The sequence below is a fragment of the Garra rufa genome, chromosome 6 (genome assembly GCF_049309525.1).
Source record: "Garra rufa chromosome 6, GarRuf1.0, whole genome shotgun sequence".
NCBI lineage: Eukaryota > Metazoa > Chordata > Actinopteri > Cypriniformes > Cyprinidae > Garra > Garra rufa.
Genome location: NC_133366.1, coordinates 44,881,594 through 44,904,294, shown reverse-complemented (window position 1 = coordinate 44,904,294; position 22,701 = coordinate 44,881,594). Strand labels below are relative to the sequence as shown.

Here is a 22,701-nt window from a genome sequence, read left to right as displayed (position 1 = left end):
CAGCTGGACTTTACAGAGAGTTTTGATCATAACAAATAAACCTGTAAGCAGATAGTTGACATGCCATGCAAGCAGTATCCTTCAGTGTAACATTCAAAATTTTGTCTTGCACTTTTGTAAACAACATTTCTTTAAATTCTTGTATAAGTATTATAAATGCAGGGTTGATGTGCTCACTGAAAGACTACATGAAATAGTTTTACTGTATGTATTCAAATAACACTTTAACCTGAAGTCTTGTTTAATAGACATACCCCTGGTTTCACAGACAAGGCTTAAACCTAGTCCCAGACTAAAATCTAAAGGTCTGAGATGTTTCAACTGAAAGAAACTGTGTTATTGTTAATGTTAGTGCCCTTGTTTTGTCTTAAGATGCACACTAGTGATGTTTTTCCTTAATTAAGCATGTTTATAAAAATTATTTGAACTATGGCCTAATCCTGACTTAGTCTAAAAAGTCCTGTCTGTGAAACCAGGTCATAATGTCCATGTTATTATTATTACGTTACCTCTCAAATGCACTTTTTTAAACATTTTATAGGATTGTGGATATGTATCATACGAATAAAATCCCTTGTTAACTTGTTAACTTATCTCCTTGTTAACTTTACAGCTTTAGCATACATACATGAACTTATTAATATAAGAGCAATTAACCGGGGAAATTTACGTTACCGTGAACGGTTTGTTTTTTAAACGTACCGGAAGTCAGAGTTTGATGTTACTGTGTAAACCAAGCAACGTCGCTATTAAACGATTAGTTTTATTTGAAATACTATGATCTAGGTCTTTCTGGGGTTTAATTTGAGAGTTTAATTTGTTAATTAAACTCTGCCTGAATCAAACGCACATTAAAAACTCGCTAGAAACTCAAAGAACGTACCTGCTGAGTCTCCATTGAATTCACATCAACAATCCCGTCACCATGACAACAAAAGACGCTAAGTTTATGAAGAGCAAAAAGGTCCAACGATTTTTTTACTGTCTAGAAATTCATCTGTAAGAACGTTTTTGTGAAACCAAAACAATTGCACAGTATTTTAATATTTTAAACGTTTAATATTTTTAGAATTAATTGATAAATCTATTCGAATATTCACCTCTCTGCTGTTTGAGCTCCAAAACCAAAATAACAGGAAATATCATAAAACATTTTTTAAGTATATCATAAGGTTTTGTACCTTCTTTATATGTGACCCTGGATCATAAAAACAGTCATAAGGCTCTTTTTTTTTTATTAAGATTTATACATCACCTGGAAGCTGAATAAATAAGCTTTTCATTGATGTTTCCATTGTTAGGATAGGACAATATTTGGAGATACAACTATTTGGAATCTGAGGGTGCAAAAAAAAAAAAATCTAAATATTGAACAAAAACGCCTTTAAAGTTGTCCAAATATAGTTCTTAGCAATGCATATTTCTAATCAAAAAGTTTTTATATATTTACAGTAAGAAATTTACAAAATATCTTCACGGAACATGATCCTAATATCAGATACTTAATATGATTTTTGGCATAAAAGAAAAAATTGTTATTTTGACCCATACAGTGTATTGTTGACTATTGCTACAAATACACCCTTTCTACTTATGACTGGTTTTGTGGTCCATGGTCACATATATTTAAAATAAAAAATAAAATAAAAAAAATTATTTAAAAATATATATATATTTAAGTAACTTCCCCCCAAATAAAACAGCTTTTCATTCAATCAAAATTGCCAAAATATTTTTATAGACCTAAATTAAATGTATTAAAATTATTAAAATGTCAATTTAAGAATTACATAACAGAAGCATGTGTGAAGCTCAGTGCTAACAACATCATATAACAGTTATAACTAAATTAGCTAGGACAACTGAAAAGTATAATTCATTTCAGTAATTAAAATCAAAGAAATTCAACTCTTCTTTATTATGATAAATTCACTTTTTTTACAACAACAATACAATCATTTATAGACATACAATGAAATAAGTTTCTCTGAAAGTGCATTTTATTATTAGCATGAGTAAACAATGCGACATATTATATACATTCAACAAACATCCATGCATTGCAGCACTGCATAGCTTTTATACTTGCTGCAGAAAACAAGATTAAGTACATTCTTAAGTAAATAAGATCAGCTTGTTGGTGAGTTCAGTAAACACAGTCAATCTGTTTCAGCTCAGAGCTTGTGCCTGCTACATTGTAGTAGGGAGGCTGAGTGCTAGTGAAGCAGGGCTGGTTTAAATTAGCAAATAACGAGTTTTTTAAGCATAACGGGTAGAGGTGGTTGGGGTAAAAAGCAGGTGCAGGTGTCATGTGCATCAGGAGTTTGTAGTCCTCTTCCACCTCTTGAATTGGGGCGAAAACAGTTCCCAACCCAGAGTTCTTGTCCTCTGAGATCTTGACTTTCTCGCTGAGCTCTTCATATAGATAGTCTTCAGATATGGCACTGATTTTATCATGCTGTTCTTTCTGGTGTGCAGAATGTTGGGTTGCCTCAGCAATCCAAAATGTTGGTACGAATAAATTCTGGAAAGAAAGAAATGGTAAATATATGGTATATAAATAATGTAACAATTTCAGTCATTGAAAAAGCTGAAATAAATATACAAATTACAAATGTTGCCTAGAAACAATTCAAACTCACAATTCTGAGAAATAAACTTGCAATACTGAGCAAATAGGTACAATTCTGAGAAATAAAGTCGGAATTGCGAGATATAAACTCACAATTATGAGAAATAGTCGCAACTCTGAGACATAAACTCGGAATTCTGAGAAATAAACTTGCAATACTGAGCAAATAGGTACAATTCTGAGAAATAAAGTCGGAATTGCGAGACATAAACTCACAATTATGAGAAATAGTTGCAACTCTGAGACATAAACTCGGAATTCTGAGAAATAAACTTGCAATACTGAGCAAATAGACGCAATTCTAAGAAATAAAGTCGGAATTGCGAGATATAAACTCACAATTCTGAGAAATAGTCGCAACTCTGAGACATAAACTCGGAATTCCAAGAAATAAACTTGCAATACTGAGCAAATAGACGCAATTCTAAGAAATAAAGTCGGAATTGCGAGACATAAACTCACAATTATGAGAAATAGTTGCAACTCTGAGACATAAACTCGGAATTCCAAGAAATAAACTTGCAATACTGAGCAAATAGACGCAATTCTAAGAAATAAAGTCGGAATTGCGAGACATAAACTCACAATTATGAGAAATAGTTGCAACTCTGAGACATAAACTCGGAATTCCGAGAAATAAACTTGCAATACTGAGCAAATAGGAGCAATTCGGAGAAAAAAAGTCGGAATTGCGAGATATAAACTCACAATTATGAGAAATAGTCGCAAATCTGAGACATAAACTCGGAATTCTGAGAAATAAACTTGCAATACTGAGCAAATAGGTGCAATTCTGAGAAATATAGTCGGAATTGCGAGATATAAACTCACAATTCTGAGAAACAGTTACAATTCTGAGAAATAAACTTGCAATCATAAGAAATAGTCATAACTCTGAGACATAAACTCAGAATTCCGAGAAATAAACTTGCAATACTGAGCAAATAGACGCAATTCTAAGAAATAAAGTCGGAATTGCGAGATATAAACTCACAATTCTGAGAAATAAACTCACAATTATGAGAAATAGTTGCAACTCTGAGAAATAAAGTCGGAATTGCGAGATATAAACTCACAATTCTGAGAAATAGTCGCAACTCTGAGACATAAACTCGGAATTCCGAGAAATAAACTTGCAATACTGAGCAAATAGGCGCAATTCTGAGAAATAAACTCGCAATTATGAGAAATAGTCACAACTCTGAGACATAAACTCGCAATTCTGAGACATAAAGTCGGAATTGTGAGATATAAATTGTGAGATATTTTTCCCTCAAAACTGGACTTTATAACTCACAATTGCGAGTTTATATCATGCAATTCTGACTTTGCAACTCATAATTTTGAGTTTATATCATGCAATTCTGAGAAAAATATTCAGAATTGTGAGTTTATATCTCGTGAGATAAAAAGTCACAATAAAAAAAAATTTCATAAAAATGTCTACAAGCTGAATAAAAATTAATTACGGCGAAACAGAAATATTTTGAAAAAGCATTAATTAAAAAAAAATGACAAAAGCACAAAAAATACTAAAACAAGCCGGAATGAAAACTGAAAATATATAAATAAAAACGTGAAAATATGAATAATTCTCATGTAATACTAAAAAAATAAAGAAAATTTGTGTATTTTACGCATATGATGCATAGTGTTATCACATGATGAGACATATACCTTGAGAAGTTCTGGTAGTTTGGTTTTAGGGTACAGGAATCTGTACACTTTATAGATCAGCCAGGCAGCCAGGATCATCAGAGGAAGAAGGATGACAACAGCAATCACACAGCTGATGAACACTAATGAAAACACACACAGAGGAAGATTGGCACCTGGCGGTCACCTTGAAGCTTCTTTAAAAACAAGAAGTCATGTTGTTGCTTATGAGTTTAACAAATGACTTGAATGATATTGTTTAACTATCTGCTGTCTTGAATAAATGCATACTTTGTAAATTTAACCCAATACATTTAAATAAAGGCATAATTTGTCGATAGAAGCACAATTTTACCTATACTTCTATATAATATACTATACTACTACTTCATACTTATTCTGTTTTATTCTTACTGAATAAATAATTATATAATAATTGCTTAGTTGATTTAGTGCTGGGCTGCCTGAAATACTTGGAGTCACAAGTGAAGACACACTTACCAGGTGTGTTGGTCACACATATGGCGGTACTGAACTGTTTGGCATTTTTGTAGCCTTTGGGAGCCACCATAGCCTGAGCACAATATCTGCTCCAGTGATGCAGTCCTCTAACAGTCAGTTTAACATCTTCACTGACTTCAGTAACCATCTTCTCCTCTGCCTGCAGAGACAAAGTTTATCTTATGATTATTTTGAAGATAAGTATGAAATATTTATTCATTTGTTTGAATACACACAGATCTTTTTGACATTACATAGTAGATCAAATATACTTCACAACAAGGTGTGCACTTTAATATATTCTCATGTTTAAACGCTCACTTTGAATTTGTAAATAAATTGTTATAAATTATTTTCTTTTCATTATATGTAATGAATCTTTTTTTTTTTTTTCTCAGTAGGGCTGCTCTTAAAGGAACACTCCACTTTTTTTGGAAATAGGCTCATTCTCCAATACCCCCGAGTTAATAAGTTGAGTTTTACTGTTTTGAAATCCATTCAGCCATTTTCCTGTTCTGGCAATATCACTTTTAGCATAGCTTAGCATAGATCATTAAATCCTATTTAGTGTCACACTAAATTGGAAAAACGAGTCAAAAAACACGTATAATATGTGGATCTGGCAACAACAGTGAGAGCTGCACCGCGCTCTCACTCAACGTGCTCTCAAGCCCCTTCTCGCAGCAACATGAATTGCAAACACTCGTGTGATATGAGTTAAACGGCTAAATAATCATTCAGAGAGCTTGACATTTTATTTTTTAATATAAAAAAATGACCGAGGTCCGGACCTCGGTGACCTCATAGGTGGCTACGGCCGTGGCTGCGTGATATTACTGCGCCTGCTGCGTCCATATTACGGCAGCAAACTTCCTTGACTATTACGCCGGAATGGGAGTGTAGTTCCTAATCTTATCGGAATAGAAAATCGCTGTTTTACATTTTCCGGGATTAGTACACGACATAACTACAGAGTCAAGTTTTAAATAGGAAAAATAACGAAACTCATTGGTCATTTTTGAACGCGATGCTATTGGTCTAATAGGATTCAATGATCTATGCTAAGCTATGCCTAAAGTGATATCGCCAGAACAGGAGAACGGCTGAATGGATTTCAAAAACGGTAAAACTCAACTTATTAACTCGGGGGGAGTTGGAGAATGAGCCTATTTCCAAAAAAAGTGGAGTGTTCCTTTAATAAAACATAAATATACTTAAAATTGTCTATTCATCAATCCAGCATAAGCCATTCACTATATTGTCAATATTGATCAATTTCATTTCTTTTTTATATTTTGCTAATTTTACCTATTTTGAAAATAACTTTTTAGTTTTTAATGTTCATTTTTTTTCTTTCAAGAAACAATTCTTTTATTCAGGCAGTTAATTCTTAATTCTTCAGGCAGTTTGGGGTGACTTGCCTGGAACGCTACAAAGTCCTGAGTCGTGATTTGAAGTCCAGATTTACAAGCTAAAAAACCTGCCTGGAACGCAGCATTAAACAAGCAGAATCATATATTTTATGATTGAGTTTGTCACACCACAGAAAAAGTTATTGACCACCCAGCCAAATTTGAATGATTAGAAAAAAAAATAAGACGTTAAAAAAGAAAGAAAAGAAAAGCAGACGTTAGGGGCGTGTCCGCTGTCGCCACTGAAACCACGCCCACTCACGGGAAAGTTGCCGCCTCTCACAACTGTCAAATACCGCTACAAACTGAACAAGGAATAACCCGAGCTGTTTTGTAAATTATCGCCAGGTAATATGCATTTACGATGATGATTATCATTACGACGATGGCACAGCTAGCTAGCAAACTGTAGGCTGTAGTAACTAACAATAATGACAGTAACTCGCGATTTCTAACATTTATAATGTGTTTACAAACAATTCTCTGAATTGCTTTTACACGGATATTTACTTGCACATGAACAGAAGTGTATAACTAAGATGTATGAGGATTCAAAACTTCTGAAAAATGTAACTGAAAAAAAATGAAGTTGTAAAGAATCTTATACCTCCTCTTCGAAGCCCTCTGTCCAATGTCTGATGATGTAGGTCATTTGTGAGAAAAGGTCTGATAGTTTGCCCACTTTTAGCACTGGAGGTTGGACGTGGACATCCAATGTATTATTATGAATGACAAGATGAACAGTAGGTGGTCCTATGATAGCTACATTGGAGCAAAATAGTTCATATAAGTATTATTTATGAATATTTTATTGACTTAACATCACAACAGAGGCTATAGTGCAAACTAGGAGCTGATTCAAACTTACTGTTCTTATTTGGTGTAAATTCGGATGAGTTAACCCAGTTAGAGAACAGCCCCTGATTATACTCTGCCCGCACTTGAAAAATGTAACTCCCAAATACAATTGGCAGTTTTCCTACATCACATTTCAGCTCTTTGGTGTTCACACAGATGGAAGTGACATTTTTTCTCAAGCTGCAAGGACAGGAAGACAAACACAACAGGATGCAATATTTACGTAAGTGTGTAAGGCAAACATGTTATTCAGGCAAGTATAATAGGCCTATTCTTTTCAACTTCTGCAATTACTCAGAAGTATCAGATTCCAGCAGAAGTTCAGTGCATTTGTTTTTTATAGCTGATCAAACACATTATTACATAATGGCATGCATTTGTTGTTTTCTTCGACATTGGATTATTTAGGATGTATTTAGAGTGTACCTACATATATCTTACGGTGTATGTCACGTTACTCATGGGATTGTCTGGAGATGTCCATTCGACAACTGTAGCCATATTGATGGAGGTCACCATCACATCCTTGGGTGCAGCCAGTTCTGTTTCTAAAGTAAAACAAAGCGACATTGTCAGTAACACATCATGCAGCTTTTATCATCTGATAATGTGTTTTTTAAGTAGCTCTATAATGTCAAAACAGCTCATAAAAATTTACAGTAATATATAAGTAATCCACACAACTCCAGTCCATCAATTATCATCCTGTGAAGCAAAAAGCTGCATGTTTATAAGAAACAAATCCATCATTAAGATGTTTCAATAAGAAACTTCAGACTGGTGCTTCTGGCTAAAAATAAATCTTGATGAATACATTTTGATGTTTCTATAGAAAAAGTAGTCTCGTCTGAATCAGGAGAGAAATATTCACAAATGAAGCACCGTGGTTTTTAATGTGAGAGGAGAACAGAGGATGGACTTTTTCACTAGAGAAAGCACTACTTTGTAAATCATGATTTAAAAGCTATAATGCTGGATTTGTTTACAAACAGGCAGCTCTTCACTTGCTTGGATTATTGTGATGTTTTTATCAGCTGTTTGGACTCTCATTCTGACGGCACCCATTCACTGCAGGGGATCCACTGGTGACAAAGTGATGGCATGCTAAATTTCTCCAGATCAAACTCATCTACATCTTGGATGGACTGAGGGTGAGTACATTTTCAGCTAACTGATCTGTACCAGTCGTGGTGCATCATGTCAGATACATGTTAATACACACATCTTGTTGCAACGTATACTTTGTGCAGGATATGCATTTCCTCTCTTTCACCCACCAGTGAGTCGTGACCCAGTTTGAAACCCACTGAACTAAATAACATTTCTGAAGAAGTGACATTCACTAACAAATGAAACTATTCACAAAATTTACTTTAAAAGTTACATCTAATAGATGTCAGATTGGTATTTAGTGGATGTGTGAAGTTTGTTCCTCTCTAGTTCACACAGGTGTCCTATAGCAGAAGAACCACAGGTGTATTTCATCACATTATATGGTAATGTTCCACTGACCTTTCACAACCAGACAACCATTCTAACCGCTTGTCTGTTGCTTTATCATTTAAAACCTATGCATCGCATGTTTGGCTAGGAAAGTGTATATAGTAAAACATTTTGTAAAGGTCAAAATGAATCTAATGAGGATATTTTAAACAAACAGTAAGTAACAAAAGAAAACTAAATAAAAAAGAATTTAGTCAATTAATAGAAAAGAAATAATAAATATATGACATTAGTTGATTTCAAATGGATACCTGAAATCTATAATCATAAATAAGCAAGGAATACTGACCAGCATAGATGGGGTGAACATCCTTCATCACAAAGAATATGAGAGCCAACAAGCTGACTTTCACAAACATGACTGACAACATCACTGATAAGGCAAGCAGCGGCTGGGAGCTTTTAAACTTCAGTGTCTGTTTGTCATGTGCTCAAGAGGAACCAGGAGCTATATGACTCAACAGCTTCCTCTTTAAGATGAGGTTATTAAAAAAAAAAAAACATCTGAAAAAAAAAACTTGTTATAACAGATTAAAGTTAAAAAAAAAATGCTGATAATTAATTTAAACAGTAAAATTATGTTGTATTTGTCAAATGTCAACATTCATATTAATTTAAGTTTACATGTAGATTGACAAGCAGTATTTTTTTCATTATTTATTTTTTTCTTAACCAATGATTTTTATTGTGTGTGTGTGTGTGTGTGTGTGTGTATAGAAATTTCTTCTTGGAAAGTATGAAATTCATGACTACCAGGGGAAAAACAGGGAAAGCCTACAGTGGTTTGGAAATAAACAGGCTCAATACTGCCCCAAATGGTTTAACTTAGCTCACCATTCAATTACAGAAGTGTGAAGCACTCATGTAGTCCAAAATGCAGCGTCTAGACTTCTTATAGGTCAAGAAAATCTGATCATATAACCATTTAGTGCCGCTGTTGTTTTGTTTGGTCTGTTTCTGGTCTTCCTTTCACTTTTGTAGTGCCATTGTTCCACTCACTCAAGTGACCTGTTCACCTGATGTTTTTCATCTGAGACGTTTCCTGACAGAAGTTGAATCAATGGGTGCCCAGTCCTGTTCCTGGAGATTTATTGTACCTGCAAAGTTCAGAACCAACACACCCCTCTGTAGTTATCAAATGTTTCTGAGGATATTAACTTCTTCAGTTGTCAAGATTGGAGCTTAAATTTGCACGAAGGTAAATCTTCAGTAATGGAATTGGGCACCGCTGTGTTAAATAGATATTTAGAAAAAATCAGTTATAAATCAGGCATGTGATTGGCTAAGGACAAAAAAGCAGGAAAATATACTAAGACCCCCCCCCCCCACCCCACCCCCCGGATAATGATTTGCGGTTGTCGGTTGGGAAAATTAACCGAAATGAGCATCCCTAATAGCTAGCAAATACAAGTAAGTTAATGTTAATGCAGCTTAAACATCCTGCCATAGTAGAAAATCACTCAAAATCGATCATCTAATCCAGGGGTCTTCAACTAAAACGGCTCGAGGTCCAGACAATTAAATATAAAAAACTTTTTATGTTTTTTTTTTTTTTTTCGCGAGACCAGGGTATCTGCAGCATATTTAATCTTAAATTCTACACATTTAAATACTTTTTTAAAGACCTGAACAAAATTTAATTAATAAATAAATAAATTATTAAAATGACTGTAAAAAGCATGATTTACAATTGAGATGCAGATTTCCCAAAACAAAATTTCTTAAATTATAAAATTCACATTCCAGCCTTCAAGAGTCAAAAGTATCAATTCTTATATTAATTTAAACAATTATTGTCAATCAAGTATTATATTAATTAACATATATTTTATTGCCTTAATTGTTTAAATTTGTATAACACATGATCTTGTCGATCCATCAGATAACATTTACAACTCTACGTGTTTGGTGCTTAAAACCATGGACTGATTTGTTTACATTGGTCTTTTTGACAACAGTAGACGTTCGAGCTGATAAAAAATGTCAGATCATTCTCTTCCAGCAGGAGGCGCTATCAGAATGATACACAAAGCAGCGCCGCAGCTGACTTTGAAACGCGCAGCGCTCATATTTATTCAATGGATAACCTTATAAAGTTCCATCGCAATTCTTGCCTTTTAGTCCCCACTTTTAAGACCACCTGAAATAATTAGTCTTTCTTAACCCCTAATAACACTACAGTCATCAATAAAAATGAAGAGCTTTATTTCAAGAACTGACTTTCAAAAACCCTTAGCCTACACAAAATACGTTTCTTTTTATTTTGCAGAAGAGAAATATTAGGGAAGTAAATTAATATCAGCATATGAAGTATATTCGTCTATCATTGTCTCTTAGAGAATGTGCACATTAGATGCTGAAAGCGCTGTTTTTACTTTCACTTTAATATATGCAGTTTTCACGTTGCTTGTGTGATATCCATTGGCTCACCGTCGTGGTTTAAAATATAAATATGTATAAAAATACAGTATAAAAAGATATATTTACAATATTTTGCGACGTAACCCCAAAATAATGCATTTTCCATCAACGTTTTTCACTCACTGAAAGCTACATGTCTGCCGATCTTTTCTCTCCTCACTGCACGGAAGATTGCACCCAAACGCTGACCCTAGTGTGCTTGATATAAATGTATTTATTAGAAATAGCGTTTGGCATTTTTTTTTTTATTATTATTATGTCAAAAGCTTTCACGGTCCGCATGGACGCATCTTGCGGTCCGGAATCATACTTCGCCATCCGCCATTTGCGAACGGTCGCAAATACGTGACATAGGTCACATTTTCAGGTCGAAAAATCCGGAATTCCGGATTAATCCGGAAAAATCACATCCCTGATAAATGCAAAGACTGTAATATTAAACAGTTTCTGATTTTAAATTAAAATTAATATATAATAAAATAAATGCTATTTACAGTTATTGAATATATTATTTGGGGGGAAAAAATACTATATATATATATATATATATATATATATATATATATATATATATATATATATATATATTTTTTTTTTTTTTTTTTCCCAAATAATATATTCAATAACTGTAAATAGCATTTATTTTATTTTCTATTACCCATTTCCAACACATACAGTGCCTTGCGAAAGTATTCATACCCATTCATTTTTTCACATTTTATGTTGCTGCCTTATGTTAAACTGCTTTAAATGACATTTTTCCACATCAATCTACACTTAATACACCATAATGGCAAAGCAAAAACAGGTTTTAACATCACATTATCATTATCATAACATTATCAAAAATAAAAAACTTAACTGATTTCATTACATAAGTATTCATACTCTTATCTGGGACAGTTCAGAGACACTCAGGAGCATTCATATTGCTTGTAGATGTTACTACACTTCGAGAGAAGTTAACCTGTGGCAAATTCAATTGAAAGGGTATGATTTGGAAAGGCACACACGTCTTAATGAAAGGTCTAACAGCTGAAAATGCTTATCAGAGCAAAAACCTAGCCCCGAGATAAAATAAAAAAAACTGCCAGAGACAGGACTGCATCAAGCCACACATCTAGTCTAGGAACGAGTTCAAGCATGTAGTCTCCATTACCCTTAATGGAAGATGTTTGAAACAACCATGATTCTTTCTAGAGCTGACCTCCTGGCCAACCCAAGCAATTGATGTAGAATGGCTTTGGTTAGAGTGGTGACCAAGAATCTGACAGTCACTTTAGTTGAACTCCATGATCATATATGTGGATAAGAGAAACTTACAGAAGGACAAACATCACTGCAACACTCCAGCGATCTGGGTTTTACAGTGGTGTGGCAAGGTTCAATCCTCTCCTCATTAAAGACACATGAAAACACACTTGGAACTCGCAATAAAGCACCTAAAGTCAGACTGTGAGAAACAAGATTCTTTGGTCTGAGAAAGACTGAGGGACTTGTCAGAGTAGAAGGAAAGCTCAATGCACATTTTTGAAATGGCCTTAATGAAAACCCAGTCCAGAGCATTCAGAACCTCAGACTTGGCAGAAGGTTCACCTTCCAACAGGACAATGATCCTAAGCAGTAAGCACACAGCAAGAGTGGCTTATAGACAACTATGTGAATGTCCTTGAGTGGCCCAACTAGAGCCTGGGCTTGAACTCAATCAAAAATTTCTGGAGATACCTGAAAATGTGCATCGGCCCCCATCCAAGCTGACAGACCTGGAGAGGTGAAGAGGTGAAAAGAATGGCAGATAATTGCCCAATGTTGTTGCATCATACTAAAAAGACTTGAGGCTGTAAAGGTGCTTGAGCTAAGTACTGAGTTAAGGGTATGAATACTTATGCAATGTACTAATTTCAGTTTTTTATTTTTAATAAATTAACAAAGTTGTGAAAATTCTGTTTTTACTTTGTCAATATGGTGTATGGCGTGTAGATTGATGTGGGAAAAAAATCATTTAAAGCAGTTTAACATAAGACAGCAACATGGAAAAAATGAAGGGGTATGAGCACTGTATTTGGACTAAACCATCATGTTTGTTTCAAAGCCACATGGTCGCTTGATTTCCTTTTGAATATCTAACATTAAAAAAAAAATAACGTGCAGTAAATGGTAAAACTGTTTGCACTACAAACCAGTGTGTTCCGTGAAAAATAAGGTGGGTACACTTTCAGTAAAAATATATAAAAATCTATTTACCTGTATTGAGGCAAAGTGAATCCCATAATAAAACAGACAAACGGTGGCCAAAATGGGTTTCCATTTTTATCAACTAATGCAGCGGCAAGTTAAGAAAAACCACAATTACATTTCATTGTCTGGTAAAATATTCCTTTTGCAATTACAAATAAACGGTATGATTCCAGAACAAGAGTTAGAATCAAATAGCACATCTCAGAAATAAATATGCAGTACTCCGGACATGCTCATCTCCAAGGTGCAAAAACGGTTTTGTAATTATAACGGTCATAAGTTGTGCATACATATACATTATGATCATTTGTTTCTATATATTTGCTCACACAAAGCATAAAGGTCTAATAAAAAGACAAACATCTCAATCACACAGAAACAAACTCAGATGGGTTAAAGAAAAATGCAAAGCGGAATCTTTTCATCATCTCAAGTGTTTTTCTGTAAATGTATACATTTCTGTAAAAAAGAGGATTTTGCTGTCATTTGCTAGTATGTATAAAATGTCAATGACAATAAATAACCTCAGATGAACATTTCAAGTCCGACATTGTAATACTATAACATTGAGTACGCATGGCCTGTCATTTACAATACTTGCCAACATTGCTAAATGATGACCATTAGAGGTCAATCATTAAGACATAATAATGCATAACCCTCATTCTGTAACATTTCCAAAAAGTGAATTGGACATACTTTTCTCTTAATTTGTTACCTAGAAATTGGAAGTGGAAATACAACTAACGCCCTATTTAATGAATTCTGTATGGAATGGAAGCCCATTTCCAACATTTCCATCTCACAATTTAAACTTTTTTCCCTCACTAAGTCAGAAATGTGAGAGATGAACTCAGAATTCAGGCTTTTTTTTTTAAGTTCTCACAATCTCACAATTCATTTTGCCCCCCACCATGTAACAAAAAACAATTGCAACTTCTTATCTTACAATTCAGACTTTTCCTCTTAGGATTGTGAGATATAAACATGAAATTGAGAATTGTAATATAAAAAGAGAAATCACAATTTATATGCCACTTTTTTATTTTCTCAGAATTTTTTTTAAAAATCTCACAATTATTTTTATTTCCACCATGGAATTAAAAAAAATACGTAATTAAATTTTTTAAATCTCACAATTTAGAGTTTTTTTTTTCCTTGGGATTGTGAATTTGTGCGTCACAATTTAAAAATTTGTAAGACTATATTCACACATATTCCTTACTGGAAACAAGCTTCCATTAAAAAAAAAACAAACAAAAAAAAACTGTAGTATGAGAGTTGTGATTAATATATAAATATTATGATCATGATTCTTATTGCTCCATTAAGCACAGACAGAATATGAAGAAAGGGAATTTCTGTGAGGTAGACAGTATTTAACCTTAATCAAGACGTCTTTAATAAAAAGAAAAAAAAAATCATGACAAATGTGTTTCTTTGCATGATGTTTGCAGTAGTTGAATGGGACGGGTTACATACATAAAAACACACAGACATGTTTTAAACACGCACTCTTTCGCACACGCACAAGTATAACGGGCTTGCCTTTTAATATGCATTTGTTATTTTGTTACAAACAAAATTAGTTGATAAAGCACCCCTGCGTATACTCAGTCACCCATTTAGATAAAACACTTTTTTTCTTTTTAAAATGCGCTCCACTCTGTACAAAGACATGGCACGCAATATAACATGTTATCACACACCTGTCGTTCTATTTTTGTACAATTGCATAGAAGTTTAAAAACCTTTTTTTTTCATTAATAAACAATTCTAGACTCGCTGTAAGAAACTACTGAAACTACTAAAGATCAAATCTACAATGTGGAACCGCGATCCTTCAGAAAAATAGATTTTTATTTATATTCCCATTGTAAACATATCCTGTCCAGTTGTTGACACTACAAAAGCATGCAACTAGGAGAAGACATCTTCAGTCTAAATCCTGCTCCTCAGTTATTACATTAACCAACGACTCCATGGCATGTCCAATGTTATCAACCATGTGGAAAAGACTTCCCACGTTAGGACCTGCGGGAAATGAAAAACAAAATCTGATGTCAGTGTCTGAACACGCAATCTTCACTAAAAACACTATGCAGCGCTGCTACACATACTTCTCTGGAGAGGAACAGAGTATCTGAAAGATGAATTTTGAGTTTTGATCAAAATATGTAAATATGGGTTTCTTGTGAGGTCATGACAACAAAATATATTGGCTGCATCCATTCATTTTTTTCTTTGTTGTTAATTATTTATATACATGTACAGTCAAACCAACATTTATTTAAACACATTCAACATTTCTCACATTGTCACAGTTTATTCACTCTAGTTTAGAAAATGGTAATAAAATATGAACAAATTCATCTTGATAATGTCAGATAACTTTAGAAAGATATGTAATGGATTACAATCAAGCTTAAAAAGTCAGACAACTGTATGACGATATTTACACCACTATCAATACTTTGACTAATTACCAAGCAATGCTTAAATTTGTTCAGTCTGTCAGGTCAAAGTGTCTAAATAATTTTGGTCCCAAATTTTTATCAATTTTACTGGTGTATATTTTTTGGGTACAATATGTCACAGTTTACTTTATTTTGCTATACTCACTTACATAAATGAACTACAGAGTCCTGCACCCAGTAGTAAAAACACCAAAAATTATATCTGATGTCCGAATAATTTTTGGTTTGACTGTGTATGATTCTCTCTCTCTCTCTCTCTCTCTCTCTCTCTCTCTCTCTCTCTCTATATATATATATATATATATATATATATATATATATATATATGTATTCTCTCTCTCCCTCTCTCTCTCTCTCTCTATATATATATATATATACACATTTTTAACACTGTAAAAAATTATTTTCTTACTTAGATTTTTTGTCTTGTTTCCTGCCAAAATATAAAAAAAATTCTTAAATCAAGAAGGATTTTCTAGATGAGTAAAAGTTATTTTCTTGTTTTCAGAAAGTCAAAGAAGTTGTCAAAATTAAGTGTTTTTTTTTTTTTTTGCTTAGAACTAGCAAAATAATCTGTCAGTGGGGTAAGCAAAAAAAATCTTATTTTAAACAGAAAACAAGATTATTTTTCTTATCCCATTAGCAGATTTTTTTGGGGGGAAAAAAACGCATTGTTTTGTCTAAAAAATTCTTCTTTGATTTAAGAATTTTTTTAGATATTTTGGCTGGAAACAAGACCAAAAAATCTAAGTAAGAAAAGCATTTTTTTTTTTTGCAGTGAATGCTACAAAAGATTAGATTTCAAATACATGTTGTTTTTAATTTAGTATTCATCAAACAACCTGACAAAAAATATATCACAGTTGTATCACAAAAATCAGCACAAATGTTTGTCATATTAACTGTTCATCAAAATGTTTTTTAAGCAAAAAATCAGCATATTAGCATGATTTCTGCAGAATCATGTGACACTTAAGACTGCAGTAATGATGCTGATAATTTAGGTTTGCAGAAATAAATTATATTTGAAAATATATTTCAATAGAACACAGTCGCAATAATTTTAAGAATATTTCACATTGTTTTTTGTACTGTATTTTTGTTTAAATAAATGCAGCCATTGTGTGCATAAGAAACTTCAGATGATAGTGTAGAGTGGATAAGTAAGGTCGGAAAAGAATGAAAAAGAGTCAAGTGTTAGTAACAATACTAACCTCTCATGGGTTTAGCCGACCACCTCCTTGGACACAGAGGAAAACAGGAAATAAGAGAAATCAGTAAAGTTGGAGTGGGGATAGGCAGTTAGACTTAGGGGTGTAACGGTACGCTAAAATTGTATTCGGTTCGGTACAGTGTCTTGGAGAGCTCGGTTCGGTTCATTTTCGGTACAAAAAAAATAAGAACTTACAAAATCTTTATTTTGAAAAGCTGCCAATACACAATAGAATTCTTGCATAAAATAAATAAAAGCCACACATTTGGGTGATATTTTACATAATTTTTTTTAAGGCTCTGAAATGAAGCGGTTGCAATAAATGTTGTTATTATTATACAAATTAGAGTGGCGATTCATGTTACATTTGCATATTGAATTTTATGAATGAAAGTAAAACTGGCGAGGTGAATCTCTTTCTTGTTTTATTTAATGTTATCACAAGATAGTTAAATATAGGCTGTGTGTGGGGAAAAAAGTGCGTGAAATAAGACCACAAAAATCCGTTAATGTGTTAACGGTCTAAACATATACATTTGGACTATATATTTTTTTAGATACATACGTTTATATGTATTTAAATTTGAAAGTAAAATAAATAACAATATTTATTTATGTTAAATCATAATCTGCGTGACCCTGCCGTTGATTTGCTTTGATGACGTTCCACGGCATTCCAAATGAGCGATTATTGTCAGCGAAGTCCACTTCAACGGATATACCGTGCTAAGGGAGTAGGGAGCAGTGAACACTGCGTAGGGACCCTGTCGATCGGAACGCACCCAAAGAGTATTTGCGCACCTTAACCAAAGTCCTTTTGGTCTTTGCCTTAAATTTGCGTGTGTTACTGTGCGTCACTCATTAGCGTCCGTGCGGAAACTCGCCTAGGAACATTGTTCCGCTGCGCTTAATATCACGCTAATAATACATTTACATTATTTAATGAAAATAATATACCGAAACGGTACGCAAGTGGACCGAACCGAACAGGCCGTACCGAAACGGTTCAATACATCCCCGTGAACCGTTACACCCCTAGTTAGACTGAATCTAAACAGGATTTGTATTAAGATTTATATTTATGTAGTCTTGGTGTTTAATGCTTTAATTACATAAACTGTATTTTTTATTGTTATGCATTTGTAATTCTGTGCTGCTCACAATACATATCCTGTTAAGAGTCACAGTTGAAAAAAGAAACAGCAGAAGAATGTCATCAGTGGTAATAATTTCTTGGATTTAGGTTTTGATCATTCTGTCATTTAAAAGTCATATTTTATTATACTGAAAAAGGTCCCCATCATCCATTCCCAGCAGGAAGTAGATTCATAAGACACATGACATAGTCATTTAGTAATTTAATCATGCAAAGAGTAGAAAATCAGTGGTTCAAGAAATTTACAGGTGGTCTCCATCGCAAAAAAAAAAATCTCTATTGCTTAAAAAGAAATCCAAAATATTACTTTTTTGAAATGACTGTCAACCTGCAATTACTGGCACCTTAAAATTATGTTTCTAGGTCATGAATCTAGCAAAGCGTTTCTTTCTTGAGCATTGTTTTACAGAAAACTACTTAACACTGCTGTGTGGGTGTTTCTAATATAACAACTGAGAGAGTGACAGCAAATTTGGCATTTTAATTTTTCCTCATTTGGAAAGTCATAGAAGCACTATAATGGATTATGATTTTGTTATTGGAGCAAACAGTAATGCAAAATATTATAGAAAGTTTTGACCAATTGAGACAATCTGCATCAGTTTGCTCAATTAACAGTGTTAAGTGTTGGTAGCAGACAGTGTAACTGGATTCTCACCTTGGCTGTGAGGGAAGGAATTGTTGAGCTGCTCGATGACGTCCTCTAATCCAGTGCTTGCATCCTGGGAGGGACTGGACAGCTCATCATCACCTGAAACACACAGCGGTGAACCAATTACAACTGAGAAGTGACCTTAAAAACCCTGGATGTTGTCCTGCCACCCATGACATTTCATGTTCAAACAGAGACACTGTTTGCTGCCTGTATTATTTACTCAGAGGATAATACTGAAGGTGATGTTGAGGACTCTCATATACAGTATAATACGATCCAATTGTCAGAGTAAGATTTTTCTGGTTTTGAATTTGAAGGCTTAAATACAACCTCTGATTTCAGAAGTTGTCAGCCTTTTGGGGCCAACTGTATTTGAGAGGAAAAAAAGCATTCAAGCAGGCAAAATTAACTCAATAAAAGTCAATTTTACATTCAAGCAGAACTCTGCGACACAAACTCCAAGGAAAAATACCAAATAGAAAGGAAATAAATCTCTACATAATATAAAAATGGATGATTTTTACTAAAAACAAATGTTGTCAAGGAAATTACAGAAATATAAAAGTAAGATCAAATTAAGATATGTTACTCACATAATCATATATATTTTAAAATGTCCATAATGAATGTATAACACTTGAGTAATAAATTAAGCAACAACAAAATCAGCAATAACAAAACAGAGATAGGTCCAACTAATTCTTTGAGTCACAGGAAATCATCATAAAGCCATTATAAAACAAATTTACTTTCAAAATGTGAAGAAAACATAACATTTTTAAATGTGTCAGAATCATAGTTGACACTCTGGTTTTAGTAAAACAAACAATAACTGTACTAAATAATGAACAGTTAAACAGATAAAACATTAACATTGACATAACATTAGAAAGGTGTTGGAAATTTTAAGCCTCTGTAAATGTGATTGTTGTGAAATGCTCACTGATGCTTCAAAAGTAAATAAATTCAAAATGTTTTCACCCCCATTGTAAAGACCTTCAGCTTCTGAAGGGCAGTACTAAATGAAAAAAGAAAGATTTTTATGCAAAATAAGAAAGATGTACACATCTTCATTCTGTTCAAAAGTTTTCCCACCCGACTCTTAATCTCTTAATGCATGGTTTTTACTTCTGGAGCATCAGTGAGCATTTGAACCTACTGTAATAGTTGCATAGAAGTCCCTCAGTTGTCCTCGGTGTGAAAAGATGGATAGCAAAATCTTACAGTCATTGCTGGAAAGGACTCAAATACACAAAAATGCTGAAAAACCATGAATTTGAGGGACCTGAAGGTTTTTTTCTGAAGAACAGCAGGCCCAGGCAGTTTAACTGTTCAGGACAAACAAGGGACTCGTATACAAATATCACTAAACAACAACAACAAAAACAGCTATGGATCATTCAGTTAACAACACAGTATTAAGAATTCAATGTATGGAAACTTTTTAACAGGGTGATTTTTATCATTTAAACTATTATTAACTATTTCTTATGTGGACTATATCTTTTATGTGAAATATCTTATTCAGGTCAGCACTAATTAAAAAATAACATGCATTTTGTATGATCCCTCTTATTTTGGTAAAATAATTAACATTTTGCAGATTCTGCTAGGTTTATGTAAATTGAGCTCAATTACAAATTCCACTTTTAAAAATGCATCATTTTCCAATTGTAAAAAAAAATCAGAAAATTCCCTACTTGTATTAACCCCACTATAAATTCATATACTCTGTATCTGAATCAGAATAATCCGATTCATAATTGATTAAAGTGTATGAAGAAAAATAGCACTAACTGCATGTATAATTCCTGTTTCAGATATATACACTATACATGTCTGGTAACTCATAAAAGGTGATAAAAGACTATGTGCAAAGTGAGTTTTTCATTTTCACAAATGAACCATTTTAAATAAAACACATTTCTTTGTTTGAAAATAAAGAAATAAAAGCAGTGAGTACACTATAGGAAGACATAGATTACCTAAATCATAAACGTCAAACTGCACTTATAACATGATTGGTGTTTGTTCTTCAAATACTGAAGTACACCCAATTTTGTTGGAACCTTGCTGGACTGTGCATTTTCTTCAAAAGTGAAGACAACAAATAAGATGTTGGCTGGCAGTTAAGGGCAAAAACACTTCTTTTGTATCCATACACGAATAAAGGCTCCCTGTGTTTCTTTTTGTTTGGCACAGATAAGAACATTGCCTCTTTTTATCCGTTCTAAAAATCTTTCGCTGAAACCAGCCTGGGCTTCAAGCCAAGTCATACAATGAAAGCTTTACAAGTACAGTTATTAAACATAATAATTACTATGCATGTCAGTTAACTAGTCAAATTAAGAAATGAATTCATACAGTGGGCAGATAGAAGGGATTGCATTATTGACTAGCATTTACTGGTACACAGAAAAATTCAAGAAAACATCAAAACGGAAGATAATGTGTTGCCTATTATTCATAATAAAAAAATGTGTTTGCATAACTGTCTACATGTATGTCTATGGAAGCTTGCTTATGCCACAATCGCACAAATCTGAGGTGAAAAATCTTTCAATTCTGAAATATTTTCTTAAACTATTTAGTTTACATCTTGCAACTTCTCTGTCACGTAACTGCAAGTTATAAACTCGCAATCAAGTTAACGGCAATTCTGACTTTTTCCCTCAATATTGTGAGATATAAACTCAGAATTGCAAAAGTCAGAATAGTGAGATCAACTGCAATTACGCATTTTTTTTCTGTGGCTAAAACAGGCTTCCAAATATTTCAAGGAACTTGCTTAGGATCGATACGTAACACCGTGTCCTAACTACACGCGACGCAACAAAATTTCAGCGACAAGCAATTTGGCTGTCCACACCAGACACGACGCGACAGAAATCACAGCCATTCAGAAGCACAGAAGTGCACTGCACTCAACGAAATGGACAAATAATCTAATTCAAAAATATTAAACCTTTTTTAGATTCTTAAAACTACATACTGAGTGACTGATACCATCTTTGTCATGGAAAACACTTGCTGGTTCGTATTGAGTTTGCAGTTTTAACATATGTGTTTGCTTAAGACGAGACACAGCAGTTGAATAGGGGAAAAAAAACAACAACTAATAATTATCACCTTACTCAGTTAATTGAGTGCAAACATTTTTTGTATTACAAGTTTTCTAAAATGTTAGGTTTAAATATGCAAATGAGGCATTGTTTTATGAAATATGCACTAATTTGCATACATTTCTAGTACAAAAATCTAAACACTGGATGAAGTCAGTTTCAAAATTCTTGTTTAATTTTATTAAACATATTAGGAGTCAGATGTTTTTACAGAGGGGACTTCTGAAAAAAAAAAATATTTTTTACCATTTTTGGGGGAATAAAATGTATAAAATCAAACAAATTATATATGAACAAATCCCTCTGTAAAAAACTTCAGAATATAGACAGGAATAAAAATGTAAAGTTTGGTGTGTGTAAGTGCTACTGAAGTGAAGATTTATGGCTTAGTGTAGTAGAAAAAACTCATTTTGAGAAAACAGCCTTTAAAAATATGTATTGCAATTGAAATCTATTGACACAAATAGATAAAGTGCTATAAAAGAAACACCACAGTGTCTTTTGGATATTTTCTTTCCACTAGTCTGAAAAAAAAAACCCCACTATGAAACACTAGAAAGCCTAAAATCTCAAACTTGACAGGTGCATGACAAAACGTGTTTTTGCCTGCAGTGTCTCCCCTTAAATGTATTTTCAATATGTGAGGTAAACTATGTTGTTACTTTCAATAAGGCTATAAATGTATGATTTTCAAACTCACATTAGACCAGTGTTAATTTCGTAAAATTTTCGTCAAAATTTTTTTCAGCGATGGAAATGAGACAACTAAACAAAAACTAGACGACTAAATGACAAAAACTATGATGAAAATCTACTGACATTTTCGTCAACAAATAAAAACTAAACTAAAATGTTAG

General features: G+C 33.3%; 2 protein-coding genes across 4 annotated transcripts in view; both read right to left on the bottom strand.

The window, feature by feature from the left end:
• Positions 1-1,899: 1,899 nt before the first annotated feature.
• Positions 1,900-8,933, bottom strand: crfb15 (cytokine receptor family member B15). Its single transcript, XM_073841465.1, has 7 exons — positions 8,852-8,933; positions 7,490-7,607; positions 7,070-7,239; positions 6,809-6,963; positions 4,790-4,949; positions 4,310-4,431; positions 1,900-2,524 (listed from the first exon to the last, which is right to left on the bottom strand). Exons 1-7 carry the CDS (start codon positions 8,931-8,933, stop codon positions 2,147-2,149), a joined length of 1,185 nt encoding a protein of 394 aa, XP_073697566.1. The 3' UTR covers positions 1,900-2,146.
• Positions 8,934-13,280: 4,347 nt separating this feature from the next.
• dmd (dystrophin) overlaps positions 13,281-22,701 on the bottom strand; it is a 138,166-nt gene continuing 128,745 nt past the window's right edge. For all 3 annotated transcript variants that reach the window (XM_073842260.1, XM_073842261.1, XM_073842262.1), the window contains 2 exons: positions 18,726-18,818; positions 13,281-15,255 (listed from right to left, as the gene is read on the bottom strand). In XM_073842260.1, the coding sequence (XP_073698361.1) occupies positions 15,158-15,255; positions 18,726-18,818 (191 nt within the window). In that variant the 3' untranslated portion in view covers positions 13,281-15,157. The remainder of the gene's footprint in view (positions 15,256-18,725; positions 18,819-22,701) is intronic.

Excerpts from the sequence above, each read along its gene's own strand:
- crfb15 (XM_073841465.1), bottom strand. The coding sequence starts at position 8,933 with ATGTTGTCAGTCATGTTTGTGAAAGTCAGCTTGTTGGCTCTCATATTC. Across the intron at positions 7,240-7,489 it reads ACATACACCGTAAGATATAT|CTTGAGAAAAAATGTCACTT; the intron begins GTAGGTACACTC and ends CTGTCCTTGCAG. Across the intron at positions 2,525-4,309 it reads AACTACCAGAACTTCTCAAG|AATTTATTCGTACCAACATT; the intron begins GTATATGTCTCA and ends CTTTCTTTCCAG.